A 23,453-nucleotide genomic window follows, 5' to 3' on the forward strand; every position below is an offset into this window, starting at 1 on the left:
AAAATGTTTGTAACAGAGTCCTGCACACTCCAAAGGACCGCAGTCTCTTCATCAGTTGAAGACAACTCTGGCTCTTTTTGTACCGGTCATCTGTGACCAGTCAAGTTTATTGTTGAGGGGAACACCCAGGTATTTGTAGGTCTCCTCCCTCTCAATGTCCAACCCCTGGATGTTCACTGATGCAGTCTTTCTGTGGAAGTCAATCACCATTTCCTGTGTCTTGCTGGCATTGAGCTGAAGATGGTTGAGCTCACACCGTCAAGAAAGTCCATCACGACCCCACAGTACTGCTGTTTGTTCTCCTCCTTATTCTCACTTCAAAAAGTAAAAAATAGAGTGGCAACATCAAATCTTTTAAGATTAATAATACCGAAAATAAAGTTACTTTCTGCATGCAAAAGGCAGACATTTGTCTTATTTTGTCATTATTTAAGGACTCAGAAGATACACTATTTGGCCAAAGTCAATTTGAATTACCAGTTAAGGAAAACTAAAAAATCTAAATGTAAAGAAGCTACTAGTAGCCTACTGCAGTATAGTCCTAACAGTCCCACATCTGGTGAGGCAAATAGCTGATCATATTTAGAGTTTTTGGGGGGACACCTGAAGTGGCAAATCAGATTTCAAGGGGGGCCCAGGCCACCCTTAGCCACCCCTTTGGTTCACCCCTGTAAAGTGGTTTGGGATTGCAGTCATTATCTAGACTCTTAAGAGTCCAACCCAACTAGGGACAGAGTGTGAGCAGTCACTGAGCTTGAAATATACTTATACTTAATATACTAATATACTCCAAGAAGAGCTCTTCTTAAGACAGTACTTCACCAAAAACACAGTGCATTAATGTTGATATGATTTATATTCCATATTTTTGTATTCCTCGTGGAATCTACATTTGGTTTGATTCTGTTTTATTTCTTCTTTACATCAAAAATGTAGTTGTTACTTTTTTTTAAATTCAAAATTAACATTTATTCATAGAAAATGTTACATATCATAAAGTGTTGTACTTGTAATTTGAATACACTACCATTTGTACCTTTTCCATGTTTTCACATGTGCCACTCATATCTGAGTCTGCCCCCAACATCAAAACCTTCTTTACTACACCACTGCATAAGACCCGTTTTTTCCTCTACCATTTATTTGAATCATCATTGTGTTGATATGTCTTGTTCATAATGTTTGTGTTATGTTTTTTTTTAAAATCATGATTGTTCTTAGTGTTGCCTGTATTAAGGTTTGATCATTATTTGTATGATGTTATTCAGTATTCCACTTTTTTAAATGACTGTTGAGTTTAATTTTTGCTTCCTCGTTCACTGGCTTGATTTGACTTGACATGTTTGGATGTTATACTGCTGTTATAATGATGCATCTTCATCACCTCTATGAGACATTTAGGTGAGTCAGAGTTAAGCCAAACAGGCAGCTAGGTGAAACTTTCCTCTGTTTTAACACAAGAACAGAGTTGTCATTAATCATAGTGAAGGTCAAGCACTGCAGGCTGACAGCAGAGGGCACTGAGGGTCAAACACACCAGGGGGACACACACACCTCTGAGCTGTGAACAAATAGAGCTTGGCTGCACCTCCACTCCATTCCTCCTCACTCTGTGTTCAGACACCAGATTAATGTCCTAGTTTTTACTTTTTATGTGTCACCTAAAGTTCTCTGAATCTTGTTGCATGGGGGAGGTGGCCTTATTTTCACAATGTTCTCACATTTATCTTCATACAGAGTTTACTTTGTTACTTTGTGTCCTGAATGTGCTACAAACTGCAGTGAAGGGTGTTCACTTAATACTTTCAGCTGAGATGAGTCTCTTGAAGTGTGTGGATTTATTAATCTGTTGTAGACAGCAATACGATTATACTTTCATTTTACTGACTTTTTAGAGTTTGATTAGGACTGAAACCAACAGAAAAACTTCAGAATACAAAAATAAAACAGTCATCAAGTCAGAACCCAAGTATCGCACCTATGAACAGCCATAAAAGCATGATTTTAATGAAAAGAGAAGAAAGTGTGAAATAGGAATTAAGTCCAGGCAAATGACACGTGTCATTGTCAGCTTTGCCCTTGACTATGTGTGAAACTGATTACATAGGCTATGTAGCAGTATTTTTCTGAAAACGTTTCCTTTCTTTCCCATTAAGTTTCTTTCAGATGTTAACCTTTAAAACAGTCTGCTTTTTGCAGAAAATAACTATCTAATTAAATCTTTGGCAAGTTACTGAACATTTGTTTTGAACAGCAGGTCCTTCAGGGAACATGTGCAGAAACATTTAGTCACAAAATGTTAATTGAATAAAGAGAAATGCTGCTTGTGTACAAGAGTTCTACCTCACTCTCACACCTGCAGGTAATGGTCTGACTCACCATAGAGACCTTCACTGTCATGTTCATTGTTTCAATGTAACACGTTATACTCATCAATATCACTATCTTTCAAAAACGCAGCAGTCCTCCCATAAAAGCATGCATGAATTATTCTCATTGCACATTTATTTTCTTCATTAACTCTCAAGGACAGGGTTGGCCCGTGGCATAGGCAGTATATGCAAATGCTAGGGGCGCCGGCCATCCATAGGGGGAGCCGCTATGAGTGAGGAAGAAAATTTGAAGATAAAAGGAAAAATAATATTTCTATATGTAACATAATTTTGGGTTAAATTGAGGGGGATGCCAGTAAACATTTAAAAGCTTGTGATTCACTTTTGTTAAAAAAAAAAAAACGGTTCGTAAAGCAGTTTTTGAAGTCTTTAAGTGTTCATAATTTACCTGTTTTGTTTTGTTTTTGTTGTTTTCCTTACTTTTTGGAAGCTTAATTAGATATGAAATGTAGGTTAAGCTTTAAATAAGCAATTTGCTTCTGCCTTTCCATTCAGCACTTACTATGTGACTGTTGCTTTATTTGAAAGTGTCTGCACTGTGAAAATGATTGTGTTTTTAAATGACTGAATAAATTCTACTACTATTACATTATGCATTTTGAAATTGTGTAATTTTTTTTCTTGCTCAATATCAGTGTTATTACCATTTTATTAATGTTCTTTTAGAGGTTATTTTTATTATAAAATAACTTAAACCTGTAAAACTGAAAGCAGGATGTCTTTAAGTGTACATGTGATTGTTGGTGGAGTTGGTTGCAATACAAGGGGCACCAGTTGAAATCTTGCCTAGGGCAGCAAGTCAGTTAGGGCCGGCTCTGCACAAGGATTTGCTGATCAAGCCAAATGTAACTAATTCAAATGCCATTAAGATTTAGCCTGTTCGTCTTTGCAGGCTGTGAGGTTTTCAACAATATACTGTATCTCAGTTTGTAGGTATTAAACCCTTTTTACATCTAAGAGGTATCAATAAAACAATTAATTGGACTCGTGTGCTTTATTTTTTATCAGTGTCCTCCAAAAAATATTTGTAAAAAATACTAATTAAAAAATACTTTACTACAGTATTTCTCAATTGTTAAAACACATTTCTTGACATCCACCACGCTTTTCTCAACACTATAAGCACAAAACCCAATTTTCAAACTACATTCACCAAAGCTCTGACTCTTCCTGCAAAACCAAACAATGTTGTCAGATCATCCCCCAGGTCAATCAAAATTAAAAACAATATTGAGCACTCATTACACACAAAATAAAAAAAACTGAAAACTCAATGCTCAGGACATGAAGCTGTAGAAATAATGGTTATTGTTCACAGTAGGCTAAATTAATTTAGCGCCTGTATAGGCAACAGTAAAAATAAAGTAAACACAAATATAAATGAGAAGAACATGGTCTATCACAGTAGCTCAGATTTCATCAGAAGTAACTGTTCTTTGTCTGTCTCGATTTCGCTCCCCTCCTCTTCCTCCTCGACCACCTCTCACACACTCTTCCTCTGCCTCTCAGATTATTTCTGTCCATTGTACAACCTTCAACAACCAGTGCTCTCTGAACTGGCTTATATTGGTTTACTCACATCATTAGCCACAAGTGTGATCAGTTTTGAGTGGCTGTGTTTAAGCTGTGACACCTGTGCTTCAAATGTGTTTGACTTTTGCTACCTGTGCTTACCATTATTCAACACAAGTGCATCACAGTGCAACATGTGTTTAAGTGAGTGAGAATGTGTTTGCAAGTTGTGTCTAACAGGTGAAAAGAGTGAATGATTCAATGGGTTCAGGCCACTAAGGAATTTGGCTCAGACAATAGGGTTTAGTGTTTTAGCAACTGAGAAATACTGTATTACCACCATGATTACCACTCAGCTCACATTGAATCGAAACTTCATTTCCCACAATGCCACTGGATTTTAGCTGCTAGCCGTTGGTTGGTAACAAACGATGACGCCATCAATACGCGCATGTAACCTTGTACAAAAGTAGTGTTGTCAAATTATCTGTGGAAACTGGCTAAAACCATAGACTGTATAAAATAGGTTAAAACGTTAATTCGATGCTACACTTTGTCGCCGCTACTTTTTCGGAAAATGAGCAAATATATTTTACCAGTTTCTGTTTTTGGAACAGTGTTTGGAGGCGCAGTTTTGCTGAAGTGAGTGACATAAGACAAGTGTGTCATGATGTTACATGTGTGCAGTCTATGGTTGTACTGCAGGATTTCTAATTTGCTGCTAGTATAAATATGTTTTTACCATCAGAAATAAATGCTGAATTTAACATGTTTTGCGCGTATACAGAGTCAATACATTTGTGATACTGGTCAGACCATACAATTCATGTTTAATCCTGACTGAAAGGTTTGATAGTATAGCAGGTTACTATTGGTTTTGTAATAGTTTGATAGTTGTCTGCTTCACAAAAGGAGCATTTATAACAGCACTGAGTTGGTAATATTAAATAACCTGTTATTGTGTTCAGGTGTTATTCTGTTCACTCACATACACTTAAAGTCAAGTCTGAAGTCAAGCCGTTCTTTGTTGTTTCAAGTATATGTGGTCATATTTGATCAAATAAATTGTGTTTTAGATTTACATGGCATGATGAGTTAAAACAGATCAGTGCCCCGAACTCCTGAATCAAATCAAGTTTGCTGTGTAGTAAACTGATGATACTTCAACCTGAACAATGTTTACGCAATTTATCAAAAAAACCAACTTAAATAATGAAGGTGTGACATTTCACAATCTGTTGATTGAGCAATGAAATATGACACATGTTAAGAGCCCTAACATGACCGTAGTTTACCCAAACATGAACTAACATTTGCTTTGCTTAACTGCTGATATGGGATCCTGCAATTTTGAGTGCTTAAATAAAAAGTTACTACAATATTTGTATTCCTTTCATAGGAACCATGTGACTGGAGGCCGCTGTCCTAGTAAAGCCGTCATGACTGGAAAGACTGTAGTTATAACAGGAGCAAACAGAGGCATCGGGAAAGAAACTGCCCAAGAGCTGGCACAGAGAGGTGAGGAGAAGACATTGAGCCACTCTGATTTGGTCTGCAAAGAAACAATATGAACATCGTAAGCAGTTTTATGCTCCATAAAGCCTATTCCTTTTCCTATTTACACATCTTTAGGGGGTCGGATCATTATGGGATGCAGGGATATGGAAAAGTGTGAGGAAGCTGCGAAGGAGATTCGAGGAAAAACGTTGAATCCTCATGTTTACGCGTGTCAACTTGATCTGGCGTCCATGAAGTCCATCCGAGAGTTTGCAGAGAAAATCAAACAACGTGAGACAAAAAAAGCACATGAACACTTTGAACAAATCACACCCAGTCTTGGACTTTTAAATGTTTTTTTAATTGTCTTGTAGAGGAGCAGCGTGTGGATGTTCTGATAAACAATGCTGGAGTCATGAGGTGTCCTGCATGGAAAACAGAAGATGGCTTTGACATGCAGTTTGGAGTGAATCACTTAGGTATTTATTACAATAGTAAAAAAGGCAGATTTAAGAAAAAGACTCTATAAGACTCAGTCCAGGAATACAGCATTGTAATTTTCTTTACAAGTGAATAAACTCTCCTGACCTCCATCACTGCCTGATTCTTTTTTTCCTCCAGGCCACTTTTTGTTGACAAATCTCCTGTTGGATAAGTTGAAAGAGTCCGCCCCCAGCAGAGTGATCAACCTGGCCTCTCTCGCCCACATTGTTGGACGGATGGACTTCGAGGACTTGAACTGGGAGAAGAAGAAGTTTGATACTAAGCAGGCGTACTGTCAGAGCAAGCTTGCCAACGTTCTGTTCACCAGAGAGCTCGCCAAGCGATTACAAGGCAAGTCTTCTGGCTGCTGAATATGTGGGCTTGTGTGGGAGGGAGCATGCCCTATGTTCTTGTTTGTAATTGGCCATTGGATATGTATTTTTAAAGAAAGCTATGTGTATGTGCGTGTGTGTGTGAAACAGGCACAGGAGTCACAGTGAACGCTGTACACCCAGGCGTTGTTGCTACGGATCTCGGGAGGCACACGGGGTTGCACCAATCACAGTTCTCGAGCTCAGTGCTAAGTGAGTAACCTGCTTCCTTATTTGAGGCTGAATTTAGATAAATCAATGAATGATTAAATATTCTATTCTTATCTTGTACGGCACACACAAGTCTAAACTGCAGCCGACCACACTTATGTCATAAATGTTCCTGTTACTAAATACAAACTTTATCGTTCTACTACTTCATTTTTTCTACTCTGCTATTTGATTTAAGTTTGTCTTCTGGTAGTTACATGCTTTAAATATCACAATATAGAAGTTGTCAGTCTCAAATAGTCTTGTTGCTTCTGTAGTTCATAAAGACGCATCATTTTATTTCATTCTGTTTCATAACCAGCTAAAAACTTCTCACAGAGGCTTTAAAGTATCAGAAGTGAAGGTACTCAATGGAGGTAGATGTCTCCTGGGACTATCATACTATCATAAAGAAGGTTTATTTATAGATCTTTATTCACAGTGCATAATGAGTGGGCAGAAGTTTTCTGATGTAAGTGGGTGAGGTGATCATTTTTAACTATTTCATGTCCTCTGTGGGTTTCCTCAAGCACTCTGCATTGTTTCATTGTGGAGTAATGAGGCAATATTTTCCTCTGAATTATGGGAAACATTCGTATAAAGTAGTAGAGCACAAAACTGATAAACTGAAAGTAGTTGGAACCTAAAATTTTACATTTAATTTCTGCATTTGTTTCATACTTTCAAATATTTTAGACATCTTTTACCTCAACTGAAGTTGATACAAAAATAATAAATAATCTGATACAAAGTTTTCACTGCTCACTAAAATGTTTTACATCTCCCTAAACCCCCCAGGAAAAACATTCAGGGTTCGTGCAGTCATGAAAACTGTTGAAAATTAATCAAATTTAAAAACTGCAATTTCCAGGTTTGGAGAAGTGTTGGAAACATAAAACAAGATATTTTGTAAAGTCACTGAAAATTAGCTTCAGAGATACATGAATAATAGAGCAAGTGTTGTCCTTCTGTGAACACCTTGTGTGTGTGTCAGCCAAGCAGCAACCTCTGGTCTAAAAATATGAGTCCAATGCGGAAGTGTTATAAACTGCAGTTCATCAAGGATCTGCTTGAGGCTGGCCCCAGAAGTACAGGAAACAACATACACACCACATCTTTACAGCAGAAATCAACATGTTAACAGTCTGGTACAAAAGACGAGTGTAGTCTGGATAGCTCATTTCTCGATCGGCACACACTGTAGGGGGGTGAATTTTTTTCTAACTCGGCAATTTCGAAGATATTAAGATTACTAGTCTTCCACTGAGAGGCACAGCTGACTTGGTTGGCAGGTGGGAACACTGTAGCTGTTGGCTAGGAGGCTCAAAGCCCCGCCTCTTTACGTCAAACTCTCTCGACAGCAGCAACAGCGCTTCAGAAACAGAGGGGTGACATCAATACTACGTCCATATTTTATACAGTCTATGGTGCCAGCATTATTTAAAGAAATGTAAATTTTGTGTCAAAACAACATTGCTTTTAACCTTTAGTTAATATCATTTGTATTCTTGATTTCTGGTATACACAGACAATTCAAAGAATGTATGGTCATGTAAAATTTGCCTCAAAGAGATGGAAAGTCAAGGAAATGTATTAGCAAAATGTGTATGACCACTGCAATCAATCTAAGTGCGGAAACAGGTTTCCAGTTATCATTAATTTTTCATTTTTATTCTTAAACGAGTAGTTTCTAATTACATGCACTCATGGTTAATAAAAAATCCTGCGCTGTGGGATAAACTGTTTTTGTAATTGAGATCATCTAAAGCCAGTGAAGGAGATAATACAAATCTACAACATGTGCAACAGATGTAATTGGTGCTGTGTCATGAAAATACTTCCTTTCATCAGTACGCAAACAAAACACCATGAATCCCAAATTTTGACACTGACCAATCAGAAACTACTTTTATTCTGATCCCAGTAAATCTGTTATCTCCTCCACCCCCCTCCAGGTCCTTTCTTCACCCTGTTGGTGAAGAGCCCAGAGCTGGGCGCTCAGCCCAGCGTCTACCTTGCTGTTTCTGAAGAGATGGAAGGAGTGACTGGACAGTACTATGATGTGATGACAGAAAAGGAACCGGCTCCACAGGCCCTGGATGAGGAGGTGGCTTTGAAGCTGTGGGAGATCAGCAGCAGGCTGGTGGGTCTAAAGGAGGAGGAGGCTCAGTCTGACAAGACAAACCCCACTGCAGAGGTCCAGACCAAAGCTCCACAGGCAGACCCAGCACAGACACAGAGCACAAGAGCAGCTGTCAGTGCTGTGGGGCTGTAAGTCTGCTCCTGCATCCTCTGGGCCTGCAGAGGATCATGGACCTTAAAAAGCTGAGCTGTCCCAAGCTCAATGGAAAAATTAACTGTCTGAGTCTGTGATTGTGTTGTCTCTATGACAGCAGCCTTTTGGACAAGATATTTGGTTCCTGCATCAGGATGTCGAGTCATAATTTCTCAATCTAAACTGCCCATTAAATTATTAAAGAAACATTTTTGTTTTTTCTATTTACTAACACAGTAAGTAAAGCATACATTCTGGTGCCTGCTACAATACAATGGCAAAGGTTAAGATTTTCTTAAAACACGTGAAATACTCTATGAAGTAGTGAAATGCAGTTATTTGATGAACAAAAGTGTATTAGTATGTAAACATACAAAATGAATGTTATCTGAAAATACACAATATTTTAATAAATTGACCAAAATTATATATTTTTGTCTGTAAAAAATGAAATCAAAATGTAATTTTTTACATTAATGGTAATTACCTGTTTTCGTTCTAATGCTATATTTAACCTGTTAGCCTTAAAATCACTTGAGCACATACAGCTTTGTTTCACACTGACGCCAGAAACATGAATTGAAAAAGCCTTACTCAAAGGAAACCAAACATGTTTAAAAAGGGAAGACATCGACATGAAAATAACATCGAGGAGTGCAAGTGAGTCATCTTTGTGGATTCAAGCAGAAAATGCTGATGGATAGCGCCACCTGGCTGTCAGCTTCCATCAGAGTACAGACTATATTTTTTTCACATTTTTTTACTTTTTCTTCTATGGCCATTGAGGCTGATAAATTATGACTCATTATAAAACAGATTGAGATTAAAATTGATGCCTCTTGAAATACGATATACAAAAGCAAACAAGACCATCATTTTTTAAAGCTTGCAACCATTTTGAGGGGCTACAGACAGCTGCACTGTAGATTTTACTGGACTACAACTCAAATCAGAGAGGAAACACTTTCTTGTAACATTACACATAATATTTCAGTACTGACAATGAAACAGACAATACATTTCTGTCATAGTTTGAATTAGAAAATTAAAAGAAAATAACTAGGAAAGTGTAAAACCACCATTAAAAAATTGCAGCATTGAAGTGGTGAAAGTAGTATAGCAGAACTTTTTATACAGACAAACCCTTGTAAAGCCATCATTGGTATTAAAAGCGTAAGTAGCTGTTATCATTCATTCTAATTTAGTAAACTTTGATGTGCACTTATGCTTTTGCACTTGTTTACTCATGCTTCTTGGAAAACAAATCAATTATCCAAAACACTCATCTCACATTTGAGATGTCCTCAGACCTTTCAGTGTGTGCCAGAGAATCCATCCCTTATGTATCATAGAGAGATCAATTGCATAGGGTTTTTTCCAACTCAGTAAATCCCAGAGAACAGATCAATAAGGACCACTCTGTGCTCTAATGCAGCCAGCGCTGAAACTGTAAACCCCAGATCGTTTATTTAAGTGTTAGTTTACAAGTGGAGACCCTTGCTGGTGCCGCCTTAGAGGATGATGGTTATTGGAGGTGGGCTAACTGGATTTCCCTTTCCGCTGCAGAACTGAAAATGACTGGAGCATAATGCGGTCTGATAATGTGTCTTTTCATGGCAAGAAAAACATCAGTCATGATCTCTAAAGTCTAGAGCAGGGGTGTCAAACATACGGCGCGCCGGCCAAAACTGGCCTGCAAGAGGTTCCAATCCGGCCCATGGATGACTTCCCAAAGTGAAACAATGACAGAGAAGACAACTACAATTTTTCAATAAAAGTAATTTATTTTTCAGAGTTGTCCTCTGGGGGTCGCAAACAATCATAGTGCTGATGGAGCACAACTGAACGGTGCTCCGGGGGAATATTTGCAGTTTGCATAATCCGGTGGAAATTCATAGACTTTTTAGAGCAGCTCAAAATCCAATCAACACTAAAGTTTTCGTATATGTAAACTTGTAACAGCAGGAGTGGTGGATCCACCTTTTATGAAAAAGGAGCCACGTATCGTGGGTATGTCATAGGTGCACTCCGTCACTACTAGCACTAGCACTACACCCCTGCATACAACACTGTCCAGCAAACAAACTGTTCATGCTGGGGCAGGGGGGTCCATAATTGTCAACTTTACCTTCTTTATTATTATAATCTATCTGTTTTTTTTTGCTGTAAATGTAACACTGTGTGTCAGGTGACTGGGTAACCTGTGTGTTTGGTGTGTTTGCAGCAGGTTTCAGCGCTTAAAGAATATGATATTTGGCCCGACAATGAGACTCATTGTTGAGCATCGTTGAACGCAGCAGTCTTGTTGCATGTAGAGCATAAGCAACGCTTGACTCGGTCTTGTTCTTTAGCCATTGGCATATTTATTGAGGCCAAAAGGTTTCATCATAAAATACTTTCATAGTAACGGAGCTGCAGGTGCCGTACCTGCTCTCCTCTTCATCAATACAACAACTGCGCATGGGACGTGATGGCGTCACATCTGAACACGTTCAATATAACATTAAGCAGAACATTGCAGTACACTGAGCAAGGGCGCCATCTGGTGACAACATTTAACACTCATCATGGTGAAAAATATAACAGCTGTTTTTCTAAACAGATGGTTCATTAAATGTGAACATTTTCAGAATGTACTTGTACTTTTTTTTGCACTAAAACAAAGGGAAACAGTTTGAGCTGTCCTTCTCTATAGGTTATTATGCTATGATTCTACTGGTCCGGCTCACTTGAGATCAATTTGGGCTGTATGTGGCCCCTGAACTGAAATGAGTTTGTACCCCTGGTCTAAGTATTAACCCCGTGTAGTCTTAATTTGTTCACAAACCGTCCAAAAGAAATGAGAATAGGTTTGGGCCAATTGGGCGTTGAGACATTTGCGCTCTTGAACACTCCCCGGAAGGACTACATAGCCCACAGTGCATCATTAAAGGCGAAAAACGAAACGTCCAAAGTACAAGTAGTGCATACAGGGAAGAGGGAACTTTATAGCTTAAATAAAGTGTTGGCCTCGCGACAGACGTGGAGAAAAGGTTCGTTTGCACGTCGTGTTTCTGTAAAGAAGATACGTTTCCTTACGACAAAACTAGCTTGTGTCTTTCAACAGGTAATACGTTTGCAGCTACGCGACTCTGAACTCCAATCTTTATTCCCAGTAGGCTGTAGCCTGGGTTCACTTTTCTTTGTAAGCAATTGTGTAATTGAAATATGCATGTTATACGATAGACAAATTAACCGGAAAAAACAATGTAACAGTTTGCCTGCAGTGATAACGAACTGAAACTTTGTGAGGCGTTCAGGGACAAATGTTTTAATGAACTATCAGCAATTTTGAGTGTGTACTTAATGCTGGTATTGCATTATTCGTGCTCATTTTCTGTCTAAATGCCACTGTGCACATTCATGACAGCATACATGTGTGTACAATGGCAACAAGTAGTAACATTAAATAACGATTCAGAGTCGGAACACTTGTCTTTGGTGGATGTAATATATAATAATCTTGATTAAAAAATAGCATTAGCACCATCACACAGATAAAGTGGACCATACATTATTGGAGTTTTTTCTCTTTTATTTTGTGCAACTTCTGAGTTTACATGCCAGTCATTTATTTACATATTGTCATGACTATTTCAGTGTGATTACATGTATTTAATATGCATTTCTTATCAGCATGGCTGAGCCAAAGGAAAAAGGAGAGTTGTTGCCTCAAGATGTTGGTTCAGATGACTGCCTGACTTCCTACACACACGTCTACAGTCCAGATTTACTAAAGTAGGCACAAAACCTTGTCATAGTTCCATATCCTGGTGTGACTGCATTGCTTAACTCTTGCCATGGCTATTGGTAATTGTTACCATGAGATGAACTTTTATGGCTTGCATTTTATTTTTCAGAGATCAAGTTGCTTTTATCACAGGTGGTGGATCTGGGATTGGACTCAGGATAGCTGAAATCTTCATGAGGTGAGAGGATTACCTGCTCCTATGGTTGTTGCTGAAATATAAATATACAGATTAAAGTCTCTACATCTGTAATGTATAGAGCCAGTGCTATGTTACCAGTATGTCATTACTATTCCTGAGTCAGATGGTATGATGGTGTACTTTAAACCCTCTGGTTATGTTATCTCACAGTCACTTTCTTTATGTTTCTTGGGTGACAAAGTTGAATCGGTTCAGTGATTAACTTATATGGCCATTTTTAAATCAAATTTTGCAGCAAAAACTCACACCTGTCTTTAATTGCATTCATGTCCACTTTTTCTTCCCCTTTGTCCTGACTTCTTCATCCTAAATGACTCCCTCTGTGTCCTGATCAGCCTTATTTTACCAAGTTGCATTTACCATCATCTGTCTAACTTCTTTTCCTTCAGGCATGGCTGTGACACAGTGATCGCAAGCAGGAACTTAGACAAGCTCAAAGAGGTTATTACTCTTGCATCATTTCTACAATCTATCCTTTGTTACCTGAACATTATGAATACAATATTTTCACCTTGTATATAATGATTGTTTGTCTTTCCTAGGCTGCTAAAAAGCTGTCTGCTGCAACAGGACGCCGCTGTCTCCCTCTGTGTATCGATGTGAGGCAGCCGGAGAGCATCACAGCAGCTGTGGACGAGACACTGAGAGAGTTGGGCCGCATTGACATCCTCATCAATAGTATGTGTCCTGTTAAAAACAAGCCTAAACATGTCTGTGTGCACACCAGTTGTTGGTTTGATCTGAGCTGTCAACAGTCTTTCACTCTTTTTTTATTACACAAAGCACTCTGCCAACACAGCTATGTATGTACTGTATGTATGCATGTATGTATGTTCGTATGTATGTATGTATGTTTGTATGTATGCGTGCATGGTAAATGACCAAAAATGCACTTTGGACAAAGGTCAAGTGTGAATGGTTTTGGTTTAATTTTTAACTATTCTCATGCTGCATCTGTTTTTATCTTCTACTTGTTCACCCAAGTTCCTTGTACAGACTGTTGCATCATCACACGATTATGTCTTTAGTTATCAGATTTTTTGCAGATTTTCTACACAAGACTATCTGTAACTCTTCACTGTACATGCTGCTGAATTCATTTATGGCTTCTATGATGCATTTTCAAACTTTCTATTTAGCAGAGCAACAACATTTTCCCCTTGATTAAAGTCAGAGTGCTTTTTTAATAGATGCTGCTGGAAACTTTCTCTGCCCGGCAACTTCACTCTCCTTCAATGCCTTCAAGACAGTAATGGAGATAGACACCATGGGTACATTCAACACCAGCAAAGTGGTTTATGAGAAGTGGTTCCAGGTATAGTACATTTTCTGTTTGTGTTAAACATTTTTTGTTGTATAAGTATGATATTTATTATGAATATATGTTTATATATATATATATATATATATATATATATATATATATATATATATATATATATATATAGATATATAGATATATATAGATATATAAATTCATGATGATGATACCTCTTTATCTGCAGATACAGTTCTTAGCTGTCAATTAGTGTTGTCAATTAACATTCACTCTCTGCAGGTCACTAATTACCACAGAGGGGCAGTAAACATTACAAAATGACTGAATGCTTTGTCATTTCTAAACTGAATCGTGACATCTACCTCTTCTCCTGCTTGATAAACTGATTGCCTTGGTTTGAGTCTCCCATCATTTTTCTGTGCAGAATCATGGTGGCAACATAGTCAATATTTCTGCAACACTTGGTTACAAGGGACAGGCCCTCCAGGTGCATGCTGGCTCTGCCAAGGCTGCAAATGGTAAGAGATATTTTTTTTTGCCATATAATAGAGAAGAAAATATATTAAGTTGCTTCCTCTCCTGTCAATTAAGATGCAATGACAAAGCACCTTGCTGTGGAGTGGGGACCCAGTGGAGTGAGAGTCAATACTTTGGCTCCAGGTCCTATCTCTGGCACAGAGGGCTTCCGTAGGCTGGGTAAGGTTTAATACATTATTGACAAACTGTCTTATGTCTTTATCATAAGTTGTAGTTTGATGTCTCCCGTGAAGGGTTTTTGACTGTTTTTTAAAAGGACTGAGATGAAAAGTGTTGCCTTTTTATGACCAACAAAAGCAAACGAGACCATCAGCTACAAGACTGGCAATTTCTACATTGTAACTTTTAACGCCTGTAGTTCATACGAGGGGGTAAATGTCAGCCCAGACAAACTGCAGCACGCAATATAAAAAGCCTTTTTACTCTTAACAAATATTCACAGGCAATAACACATTTGACTGTTAAAAGAAAGCAGGATCAAATTTTATTTCAGAAAATATCACTTACACATGTGCAGGACAAAATCAACGAAGATATAATAGGTACTGCTTTCTCTGCAGGGGGCACCAAAATCGAGAAAAAGAAATATCCTCACAGGAGTTTGAAGCAACAGCATAAAAGAAACATTCCTGGAGCTTAGGGGACAGTGTCACGAAACCTTTCAGATCTTTAAGAGCTATTGTTGTCATTGGTCAAGGTAGATAAGGCATGTTGATGCAAAAAAAGCAAATTGGAACATTTTCAACACAGAATTGTCCTCCAAATCTATACATTCCAATTTTATATTGGCCTACAGTGATTTCAAATTAGGGAATGTGCACAAATTTTACAGTTTGCTAAAATAAATGAGTATAAATGTTAGCTTGAAATACAAAATAAATTGTTTAAATGTTAGCTAAAGTTTGTGAATGTAAAGTTGAATTGTTAACCAAAAGTTGTATAAACAGTGTCCGAGGCTTGACATAAGCTAATTTGTTCACCAGCCACTGTGGCCAGTGGTTTTGTAAAGTTACTGGCCAACTCATTTTCATTTGTTGGTTATAACATTTTATATAATTGTTAGCCCCATTTCTTTTGTTCAGGTCTCAGAAAACATTTAATGTGGTCACAGGTAAAGAAGTACAGCGCTAGTCTCAAAATGACAGAGCTCTGGCAGGAAAGTTCCCAAATGAGCCCCGAGTCCAGGATATGATAATCTTTTATAGAGTATCATCTTGAGAGGCGTGCAGTGGGGTGACAATACGCAGCTGTCTCCTATTGGTCTTAGTTTCTAACACGTATGTATCAAATGATACACATATCTTTTAGACAAACCATCTATTGTTCACTAGTGATCATTAGGAATATGATGTGTGTGTGTATGTTGTTTCTCGGACTGCAGCTGTCCTTGAAGCAGAGCTGATAACCACAAGTTTGTTCCTGCGTTATCAGCTGATGGTAACACAGTGCTCTTGGCGGACCTAGTCAAATCAAATCCAAAGCAAATCTAACAAACCCTTTTTTAATCTTCCAAACACAACTCAGACTGTGTCCAGAGCCTCTTAAACATTTCAACTCTGCAACAGAAATGACATTCAGCCATCACTATGCCTTTGTACTTCACCCATTGGTTTATGCTAAAATCCATGATATTTATTTAATACTCAGCTTACATTTAAAGTTTAAAATGTTGGCTTAAAGTAGTTACTTAAACAGTTGAAATGTTGGCTTAGTAGTGACTTAAACAAGTAAAATGTTAGATTAAAGTAGTGACTAAAACAGTTAAAATGTTAGATTAAAGTAGTGACTAAAACAGTTAAAATGTTAGATTAAAGTAGTGACTAAAACAGTTAAAATGTTAGATTAAAGTAGTGACTAAAACAGTTAAAATGTTAGATTAAAGTAGTGACTAGAACAGTTTAAATGTTAGCTTAAAATAGTGACTAAACAGTTAAAATGTTAGCTTAAAGTAGTGACTTAAACAGTTAAATTGTTAGCTTAAAGTAGTAACCTTAACAGTTAAATTGTTAGCATAAAGTAGTGACTTAAACAGTTTAAATGTTAGCATAAAGTAGTGACTAAAACATTTTAAATGTTAGCTTCAAATAGTGACTAAAACATTTAAAATGTTAGCTTAAAATAGTGACTAAAACAGTTAAAATATTAGCCTAAAGTAGATGCTTCAACAGTTGAAGTGTTAGCTTAAGTTAGTTCAAAGACAGTTCATTATTAAATAAGCTAAATAAAGAGTATGTGGTTGAAATACTAATTTATAACTAGTTAGTTGTTGAAATGCTTTTTTACAATCCCTCAGGTGGTCCTAGAGGAGAAGCTGCTGGTGCCTTCCAGTCCATTCCTTTGCAGCGTGCAGGCAACAAGACAGAGATGGCCCACAGTGTTCTTTTCTTGGCCAGCAGGGCCTCCTCCTACGTGACTGGGGCCATTCTGATTGCTGATGGCGGGTCATGGCTGACCTCAGCCAATGATGTCTCCATGCTGTTGGGTATTGCCTCCTCTAAATCTAAACTCTGAACAGGGGCTCTCCTGTCCTCCTCCTGACCAAGGTGTGTTGGAGGAGGTCCAGTTTGAGGTCCATTTGTGTATTGTCTTTTCTCTAATGTATGCTGTCAAAGTTAATCTGACTGTTTAAAAGTTACTATTACCCATATTAATTCGCTCTCTTCTATTATCTTTCAGGTCATTGGTCAGCAGAAAAGAAAAGAGACAAATAAATTCTGGGAACAAAAGAATGTGAAGTAATAATACACTTTTAATGTACAGTTTCTAATCACCCAACACCTCATTGTATGATTTGTTTTTACACTCTAAACAATGGATGAAATTTACTTCAATTCAATTTATATACCACTCTCTGTAAGTATGTGTATTGTCATGAATTTCATGTACAGTCATGTTTTTCAACTCATTCTATTTGACTTTTCAGAACCTCTCTTTTTTTTAATATAATGTTTATATTACAGTAAAATATATACACCACTGATTGCATAACTTTTCAAAGTAATTTGCTTTTTTTCTGAATGGATTGTGTCCTTAGATACACAAGATTGAAAGAGAAGCAAAATAAAACATTCTTTGTATGAAACATGTCTGATTTTTCTTACTTTTCAACACTTTTTAAAAACTGTTTATTACTTTTTATTCTTCAGGCCTGTTGAATCATATAGGGGAACTATTATTTTTGAAAAAGGGCCTTTGGTTCAGAGGAAACATTTGTGAAACCTCAAATCAGTAAATACCACTTCAAGGCATATGGGGGCGCCACAACATCACATTTTGCAAATCAGTTAACTACTATTCCTCAAAATCAGAAATCCTTGTGCCTGCCTGAGTCATACGGCTATTTAATATCATTTTATCATAACAGCTGATAACCAGTTTTATAGAAACAGACCTTTGAACAGGAATTCTTTCAGTTTCCACAGATAAACAAACCCTACCGAAGTGACAACGAGCAAAACACCCTTCTCTGTTTACATCTCTGGTTGGCCCTGAGCATTAACCTCTATAAGTGGGTACTTACTTAAATTGTCACTCCCCAAATGAGTGCGGGACAATGTGTTGAAGCCATGAGTAGGGTTGCCAACTTTCTCACTACTAGATAAGGAACAGGTATAAGGTGCCATGGTGGTGTGAGTATGATGCGTGAGTTCAGTGTATATTCATATTCTGATTCAACTGGAAATGCAGAAAGTGTGTATATTCCATTTAATCTTTACTGTATCATTATGTAACCTCATATGAATAAACCTCTAAGAAACCACAGTTTGGCTCTTTACATCACAAAACAGGCAAAAGAAAAACTAAATGCAAAAGAGGAGTATGACTCAACAAATGTACTTTTTCCATGGATACTTTTTTGCTGCTCTTGACTGACTCAATCAGTCTCAAGCCAGAGAGAAGTCCTTACATGACAAGTCACAGTTTACAGATATTTGAAGTTCAGTTGTGATGAGCTCTGTGCTGCATCTGTTTCTTGAGTCTGACCATTTAATGGCCATCAGACAGAAAATCCTCTCCACACTTTTTTGGCGCATTTCAATGTATACAACTGATGCGCGTTAAGGGGCCTGTGATTGGATGACAGGCGGTGTGATTGGCACATGATCCACTGTGGTTTTATCTGATCTAGGATCTGTAGAGTGCTGTATTTGCTGTATTTACAAGAGTTAATAGTCAATATACGGGTCAATTGAGGTCCCGTATGAAACAAACCAATTTAGCCCAATATATGGGATGTCCCGGCTAATACAGGACAGTTGGCAACCCTAGCCATGAGCCATGTTTTTTGTGCACAAACACAAACCATAAGGTGCCAATTGATGGCTGCTCTGGAGCCAGTGATACTGCGGGGTATTTTATACGCCTGCGTGAAACGTCAGTGGTGTTGCGGCTGGAGGAGGAGGAGGTGGAGGCGGAGGAGGATGGGACACTGCTGATGCTGATGCGAGAGCTTTCGGTGTCTGTGATCAACATCGTTGGACTGACTTTCCAAATGGTGAAGCTATTTGATGCTTTCTATCGCCATTCTTGTTTTCGATCTGGGCTCTGACGAGGGACGCTGAAGGATGTGTGTTTTTTCGGAGACATGACTAAAACGGATTTGAAGAGGAAAGGATTCGTCTCGTCACTCGTCTGGCCTGGCTTGTTAGTGACACAGGTGGATTTCCGCTGGAAAACAGCATCGGAATGAAGACTTAATCTCGGACTGTCTCAGGCCGCGATGAACCCAAGGAGTCACACCTCAGACATCCTAACGTAGACGCTTATATTCGGTTACATTTAGGGAGGTAGGTGCTGGAGGGTTTGGCGTGTTAGCTAGCTAATAAGCTAATTTGGCTAGCTGGTCAGTTAGCAGCAGGAGTGGGATGCTCGGAGGAGGAGTTAGCTGCTAGCATAAAATCATTTGGAGTGTTTGACAGTCGGTGTTATATTTAGCAGACCGCCTTGTAATGAGAGGTTAAACGTTACAGCCAAAGGCTTGGTAACCATACCGTTTTCTCTCTGCATTCTCTCGACCCCTCAACAAATTAGCTTGTTATGGATAAGATCAGATAATCGGCTAAGAAAGCTAATGTTGACAAACACTCGTGACATAACGCGATCATTTCTGCTTCTAAAATTGGCTCAGGTGCAGAGATACCGTTAACGCCAGTTGAATCCTCAGGTATTTCGGTTATTTTTAAGCTTCCAGGCCGAGCTGAAGGATGTTGACGGCGGATACATTGGAGCAGAAACAATTGGCAACAACGAGGAGTGGACCTGCCATGACAGAAACCGACATAGTGAGTGGAAACACGTTTAAATTAGTACGTAATTCAGGTGAGCTACACAATTAATATGAACTCCGGCTGAAGGTGACGGTTTTTGTGGAAAAGTGGAAGGCAACCACTGAAGTATGAACCACAAACACTGATGATACAGCAGTAAAGCTTGGGATAATTTATCAGTACCTTCCTAAACTACCCCAGCTAGTCTATTCTCAAAATGATGTATACAATTATAAAACCTGCCAGTGCCAGTATGTTTTAAACGCCAGAGTTAGAAAATGCTCGTTGGGATTCAACACATTCACTTCAAGACTTCATCAAGGACAAACAGTGTCATCTGAAAACATGGCATTAAAATTGAACGACTGCATCTTGACGACAGCTGTGAGATAAAACGTCACCGGATTATATCTCTGCAAAGTCAAACATCCAGTTTAAATGGAACCTACGGTTGTGTCTGGCCCTTTGGGGCACACACAGTGGGACTCAGAACAGCTATTTCCTCTTGGATTTAACACGCTGGATAATTCAGACAATGAAGGTGTGCTCTGCCCAAACAAGGGTGGTCAGACAGGTTTAGATTTCAGAAATGGTGACCAGGATCAAACATTCAAACAAAAGGAGGAAGAGAAGCCGCTGGAGTTAGACAACCTTATAAAAATCTCTGATTCTGCGTGTGGAGATGATCATTTGGAGGGAGACAAGTCCATTATTTCACAAGCATCTCTTCACAGTACACGTTTAGAGGAGTTTTCCTTTATAGAAAAAACTAATGGACCCACTGAAACTTTAAAATGGCTTTTCTCTCCCACTCCGGTGAATGTGGTTGGGGAAACCTCCACCAGTGAGGAACGGCGTCTATCACAGGAAGATCTGGTCCCTCCATCAAAGACTTATGATACAAACAAGGAGGACCCTTTTTTGTTGGTAGACTTTTTCTCAAATGAACTCTCCTTTCTCCCCTCGAAGTCTTCAGGTGAGTTGAACCCACAGGGTGTCAGTGAGGAGCTGGTAGACCTGACACAAGAGGAGCAGGCAGATCCCCCTCCCTCGCAGAGCTGGGAGACTTTGTCACCTGAAACTGGAGACAAAGGTTTATACCCCGATCAAGTGACTGATCTGCTTGTAACCTGTAGCACTACTCCGGAAGATTTACGTGAGAGCTGCCTCCCGCATAACAACATCAGCACACCACTGGAGTCTTTACAGGGATCTGTGCCTTTGTTGGATTTTGAGGTGCCAGATTGTGAAAGCAGTCTGAGTTTGTGCCCTGTCAGTTCTCCCTCTGTAATCTGCACAGGTGAGCCATTATATTTATTGACAGAGGAGTTTCAGGTGGAACATGAAGGAGCTACTGAAATTAGAGATCTGACTTCAGAGCAGCCAGGTGAGAATGACTCATTTGCTCTGGGTTTGTCAGATGAAGGTTCATCACTGACTGTGCCTCAGGCTGAAGATGCCTTCACACCAGGTGGCTTCACCAGTGAGAGTTTGTCTGTGGAAAAGGATTCGAAGGATTTGATGGGAGAAAAGGTTTGTACTCAGGGGAATGAGGCGATGGCTTTGGATCCGTGTTTGACTGCTGATGAGGTTCACAATGAGGAAACCTGGGACTTGAAACCACAGGAGGGGGTACAGGATGGAAGTGTTCCCACTCTAACACCAGAACCAAAGGAAGAGGAGTGGTTGACGGACACTAACCAGCTGGAGGGGTCAGACTGTCACGATGTGGCTTCTTTAGGTTTTCCAGATCAGGACCTGCACACTTCACCTTCAGAGGCAGAATGGACTAGTGAGCAAACTGTGGAGTCGATCTCCCTCGCTAAGATGGTGGGAGATGACTCACTACCAGTGGTCTCAGCAGTGAACTCGAGGGAGGAAGATGTCTCCCCGCTTAAAGCTGTGTTTGATGCTTTGGACCAAGATGGAGACGGATTCGTTCGGATTGAGGAGTTTATGGAGTTTGCTGCTGCCTATGGGGCCGATCAGGTGAGACGCCTTTTTTTGCTTTTTGTCGTCTTGTTTAGAGCTCGCAGCTTCTGGATAATGCATGCTGAGCGAAGTTCTGTGTAAAACTATTTAAAGCTCCATAAATGTAAATGATTTATTATTGATTTTCTGCTGAACTTTAGAGAGCCTCCTTCATAAAGCCTGCTTAATTCAATCGGCTGAATCCATCTGGCTGACTTCACTTTGCTATCAGTATTTCTAGCTGTTAAAGATTAAATTTAAAACTCATTAGTGTAAAGGAAGGTGCGTTACTTTGCCAAATGCAGCCATTAAGACTGCTACATCAAATGTGCTTCCTACCAAGCTTCCTCTAACATTCAGTGTGGTAGAATTGGCTAATTCTGCAAAATATTAAAAACTATGCTGGGATTAGTTTGTCATCTACATTGGGGAGTGTGCTAGAGCTGGATTTGGAGATAAATCTGCGTAGCATATTGGCTGTAATGAATTCTGTCAGGCCTGGTAGTCCTCCATATGTCAAACGACAAACACCCATCTTCATCATTTGCATATCCCGTGGTTTAGGGATAATCTCCTGTGAAATGGCTGATGCGTCTGCCTCACTCCACCCATGACCCCCACCCATTTGTTGCACATGGTCCCGTGCTACAGGCTTTACACATGGTGTGAAATAGTCTCTCTATTACCAGCGACAAAATGGGATAAGGAAAAAGTTCAGAAGTGATTATAATTTAATTGATAGTGTTGTGAATCAGCTAAATGAGCAGAAGAGTTTGCTTCTCATCAGTGGAGTAGAATTTGTCAATGTTGCTCCCCTTGTTTGAACGTTTGCACTAAACTGCTATAGCTGTGTTTCCTCGAGTACAGTACTTTTGTTTAAGGTTTTGGTTTCTTTTCACACTCTAGTGGAAATGACCTCAGTATCATTCCCTGTCAGAGATGCTCATCTGTCGGCTTTCTTTTTGTATGTTTACAAGAATCAAACTGAGCTTCAGTCAGTGATCGCACCATTTGCAAATTACAGTTAAAGGGTGGATACAAAGAATGATGTAACAACAGAAACAGTAATTGAAATATGCAGTGGAATGTGCCCTCATGAGCATGCATTGGATGTTTTTCCACTCGTTTATTGGTCTGTATTTGAGATAATCTTGAATAATCTTGTTTGATTTACAATATCTATTTTAATCACTTAAAGTAATCTTTTTGGTTTAAATGGTTAATTTACTTAAAAGGTTTAGCAAGTGAAGCATCTTAAATTGGAACTCTTCTTGACAAACTTTTAACTCAACGTTTGTGTGAAGTCTGTAACTTGGTTCTCTGCACACAGGCAGAGTGAAGCTGGCTCCCCAATGCTATCTAATCCCTTCCCTCCTAGTTCAAAGCGCCTCTATTGCCCCCAATCTGTCCTCTGTCTGGCCGTTTCAGTATCTGTGGATCCCTGGGCAGAGAACAGTGAAGGATTAAGAGTAAAATGTGTTTTCCTGAGTCAGAGGGACTCCATAGGCTTGGGGGGGCCTTCCATCAACGGCCCATGACCTTGTGTTTGAGGACAGAAATTGTGAAATTTGCCACGTTAGTCTAATTTAAATGTTCTTTCACCTTCTGTTGAACTAGGCAGGGCCAAAGGTGACACATTTTCATGACACTGGGAGTTAATTTATTTAAT

General features: G+C 39.0%; 3 protein-coding genes across 9 annotated transcripts in view; all 3 read left to right on the plus strand.

The window, feature by feature from the left end:
- The first annotated feature begins 1,303 nt into the window (after positions 1-1,303).
- Positions 1,304-8,950, plus strand: LOC117830400 (retinol dehydrogenase 13-like). Of its 2 annotated transcripts, none has more exons than XM_034708506.1 (7): positions 1,304-1,401; positions 5,305-5,423; positions 5,538-5,693; positions 5,777-5,881; positions 6,024-6,236; positions 6,368-6,469; positions 8,422-8,950. In XM_034708506.1, the coding sequence occupies exons 1-7, from the start codon at positions 1,340-1,342 to the stop codon at positions 8,739-8,741; spliced, it is 1,077 nt and encodes a 358-aa protein (XP_034564397.1). In that variant the 5' UTR covers positions 1,304-1,339; the 3' UTR covers positions 8,742-8,950. The 2 variants fall into 2 exon arrangements, with proteins under 2 accessions (XP_034564397.1, XP_034564396.1); XM_034708505.1 differs by lacking the exon at positions 1,304-1,401 and adding an exon at positions 4,331-4,547.
- Positions 8,951-11,640: 2,690 nt separating this feature from the next.
- decr2 (2,4-dienoyl CoA reductase 2, peroxisomal) lies at positions 11,641-17,524 on the plus strand. Of its 5 annotated transcripts, none has more exons than XM_034708736.1 (10): positions 11,641-11,773; positions 12,417-12,518; positions 12,641-12,709; positions 13,120-13,171; positions 13,273-13,408; positions 13,921-14,045; positions 14,434-14,527; positions 14,601-14,705; positions 16,840-17,028; positions 17,223-17,524. In XM_034708736.1, exons 2-10 carry the CDS (start codon positions 12,418-12,420, stop codon positions 17,255-17,257), a joined length of 906 nt encoding a protein of 301 aa, XP_034564627.1. In that variant the 5' UTR covers positions 11,641-11,773; position 12,417; the 3' UTR covers positions 17,258-17,524. The 5 variants fall into 5 exon arrangements, with proteins under 5 accessions (XP_034564627.1, XP_034564630.1, XP_034564629.1 ...); XM_034708739.1 differs by having other exon boundaries at positions 11,642-11,773; positions 16,840-17,089; XM_034708738.1 differs by having other exon boundaries at positions 11,656-11,847; positions 16,840-17,089.
- Positions 17,525-18,923: 1,399 nt separating this feature from the next.
- Positions 18,924-23,453, plus strand: part of rab11fip3 (RAB11 family interacting protein 3 (class II)) — a 36,502-nt gene continuing 31,972 nt past the window's right edge. The window contains exon 1 of one of the 2 annotated variants that reach the window (XM_034707586.1): positions 18,924-21,802. In XM_034707586.1, the coding sequence (XP_034563477.1) occupies positions 20,252-21,802 (1,551 nt within the window). In that variant the 5' untranslated portion in view covers positions 18,924-20,251. The remainder of the gene's footprint in view (positions 21,803-23,453) is intronic. The other variant, XM_034707585.1, reaches the window with a different exon arrangement.

Source organism: Notolabrus celidotus, chromosome 18, assembly GCF_009762535.1.
Source record: "Notolabrus celidotus isolate fNotCel1 chromosome 18, fNotCel1.pri, whole genome shotgun sequence".
NCBI classification, from domain to species: domain Eukaryota; kingdom Metazoa; phylum Chordata; class Actinopteri; order Labriformes; family Labridae; genus Notolabrus; species Notolabrus celidotus.

What these genes read in the sequence shown, in the direction of transcription:
- decr2 (XM_034708736.1), top strand. Translation starts at nt 12,418, where the DNA reads ATGGCTGAGCCAAAGGAAAAAGGAGAGTTGTTGCCTCAAGATGTTGGT. An exon ending in ATAGCTGAAATCTTCATGAG is followed by an intron (nt 12,710 to 13,119) that starts GTGAGAGGATTA and finishes CTTTTCCTTCAG; the next exon opens with GCATGGCTGTGACACAGTGA. An exon ending in CATTGACATCCTCATCAATA is followed by an intron (nt 13,409 to 13,920) that starts GTATGTGTCCTG and finishes CTTTTTTAATAG; the next exon opens with ATGCTGCTGGAAACTTTCTC.
- LOC117830400 (XM_034708505.1), top strand. Translation starts at nt 4,483, where the DNA reads ATGAGCAAATATATTTTACCAGTTTCTGTTTTTGGAACAGTGTTTGGA. An exon ending in GGAGGCGCAGTTTTGCTGAA is followed by an intron (nt 4,548 to 5,304) that starts GTGAGTGACATA and finishes TTCCTTTCATAG; the next exon opens with GAACCATGTGACTGGAGGCC. An exon ending in GTTCTCGAGCTCAGTGCTAA is followed by an intron (nt 6,470 to 8,421) that starts GTGAGTAACCTG and finishes ACCCCCCTCCAG; the next exon opens with GTCCTTTCTTCACCCTGTTG.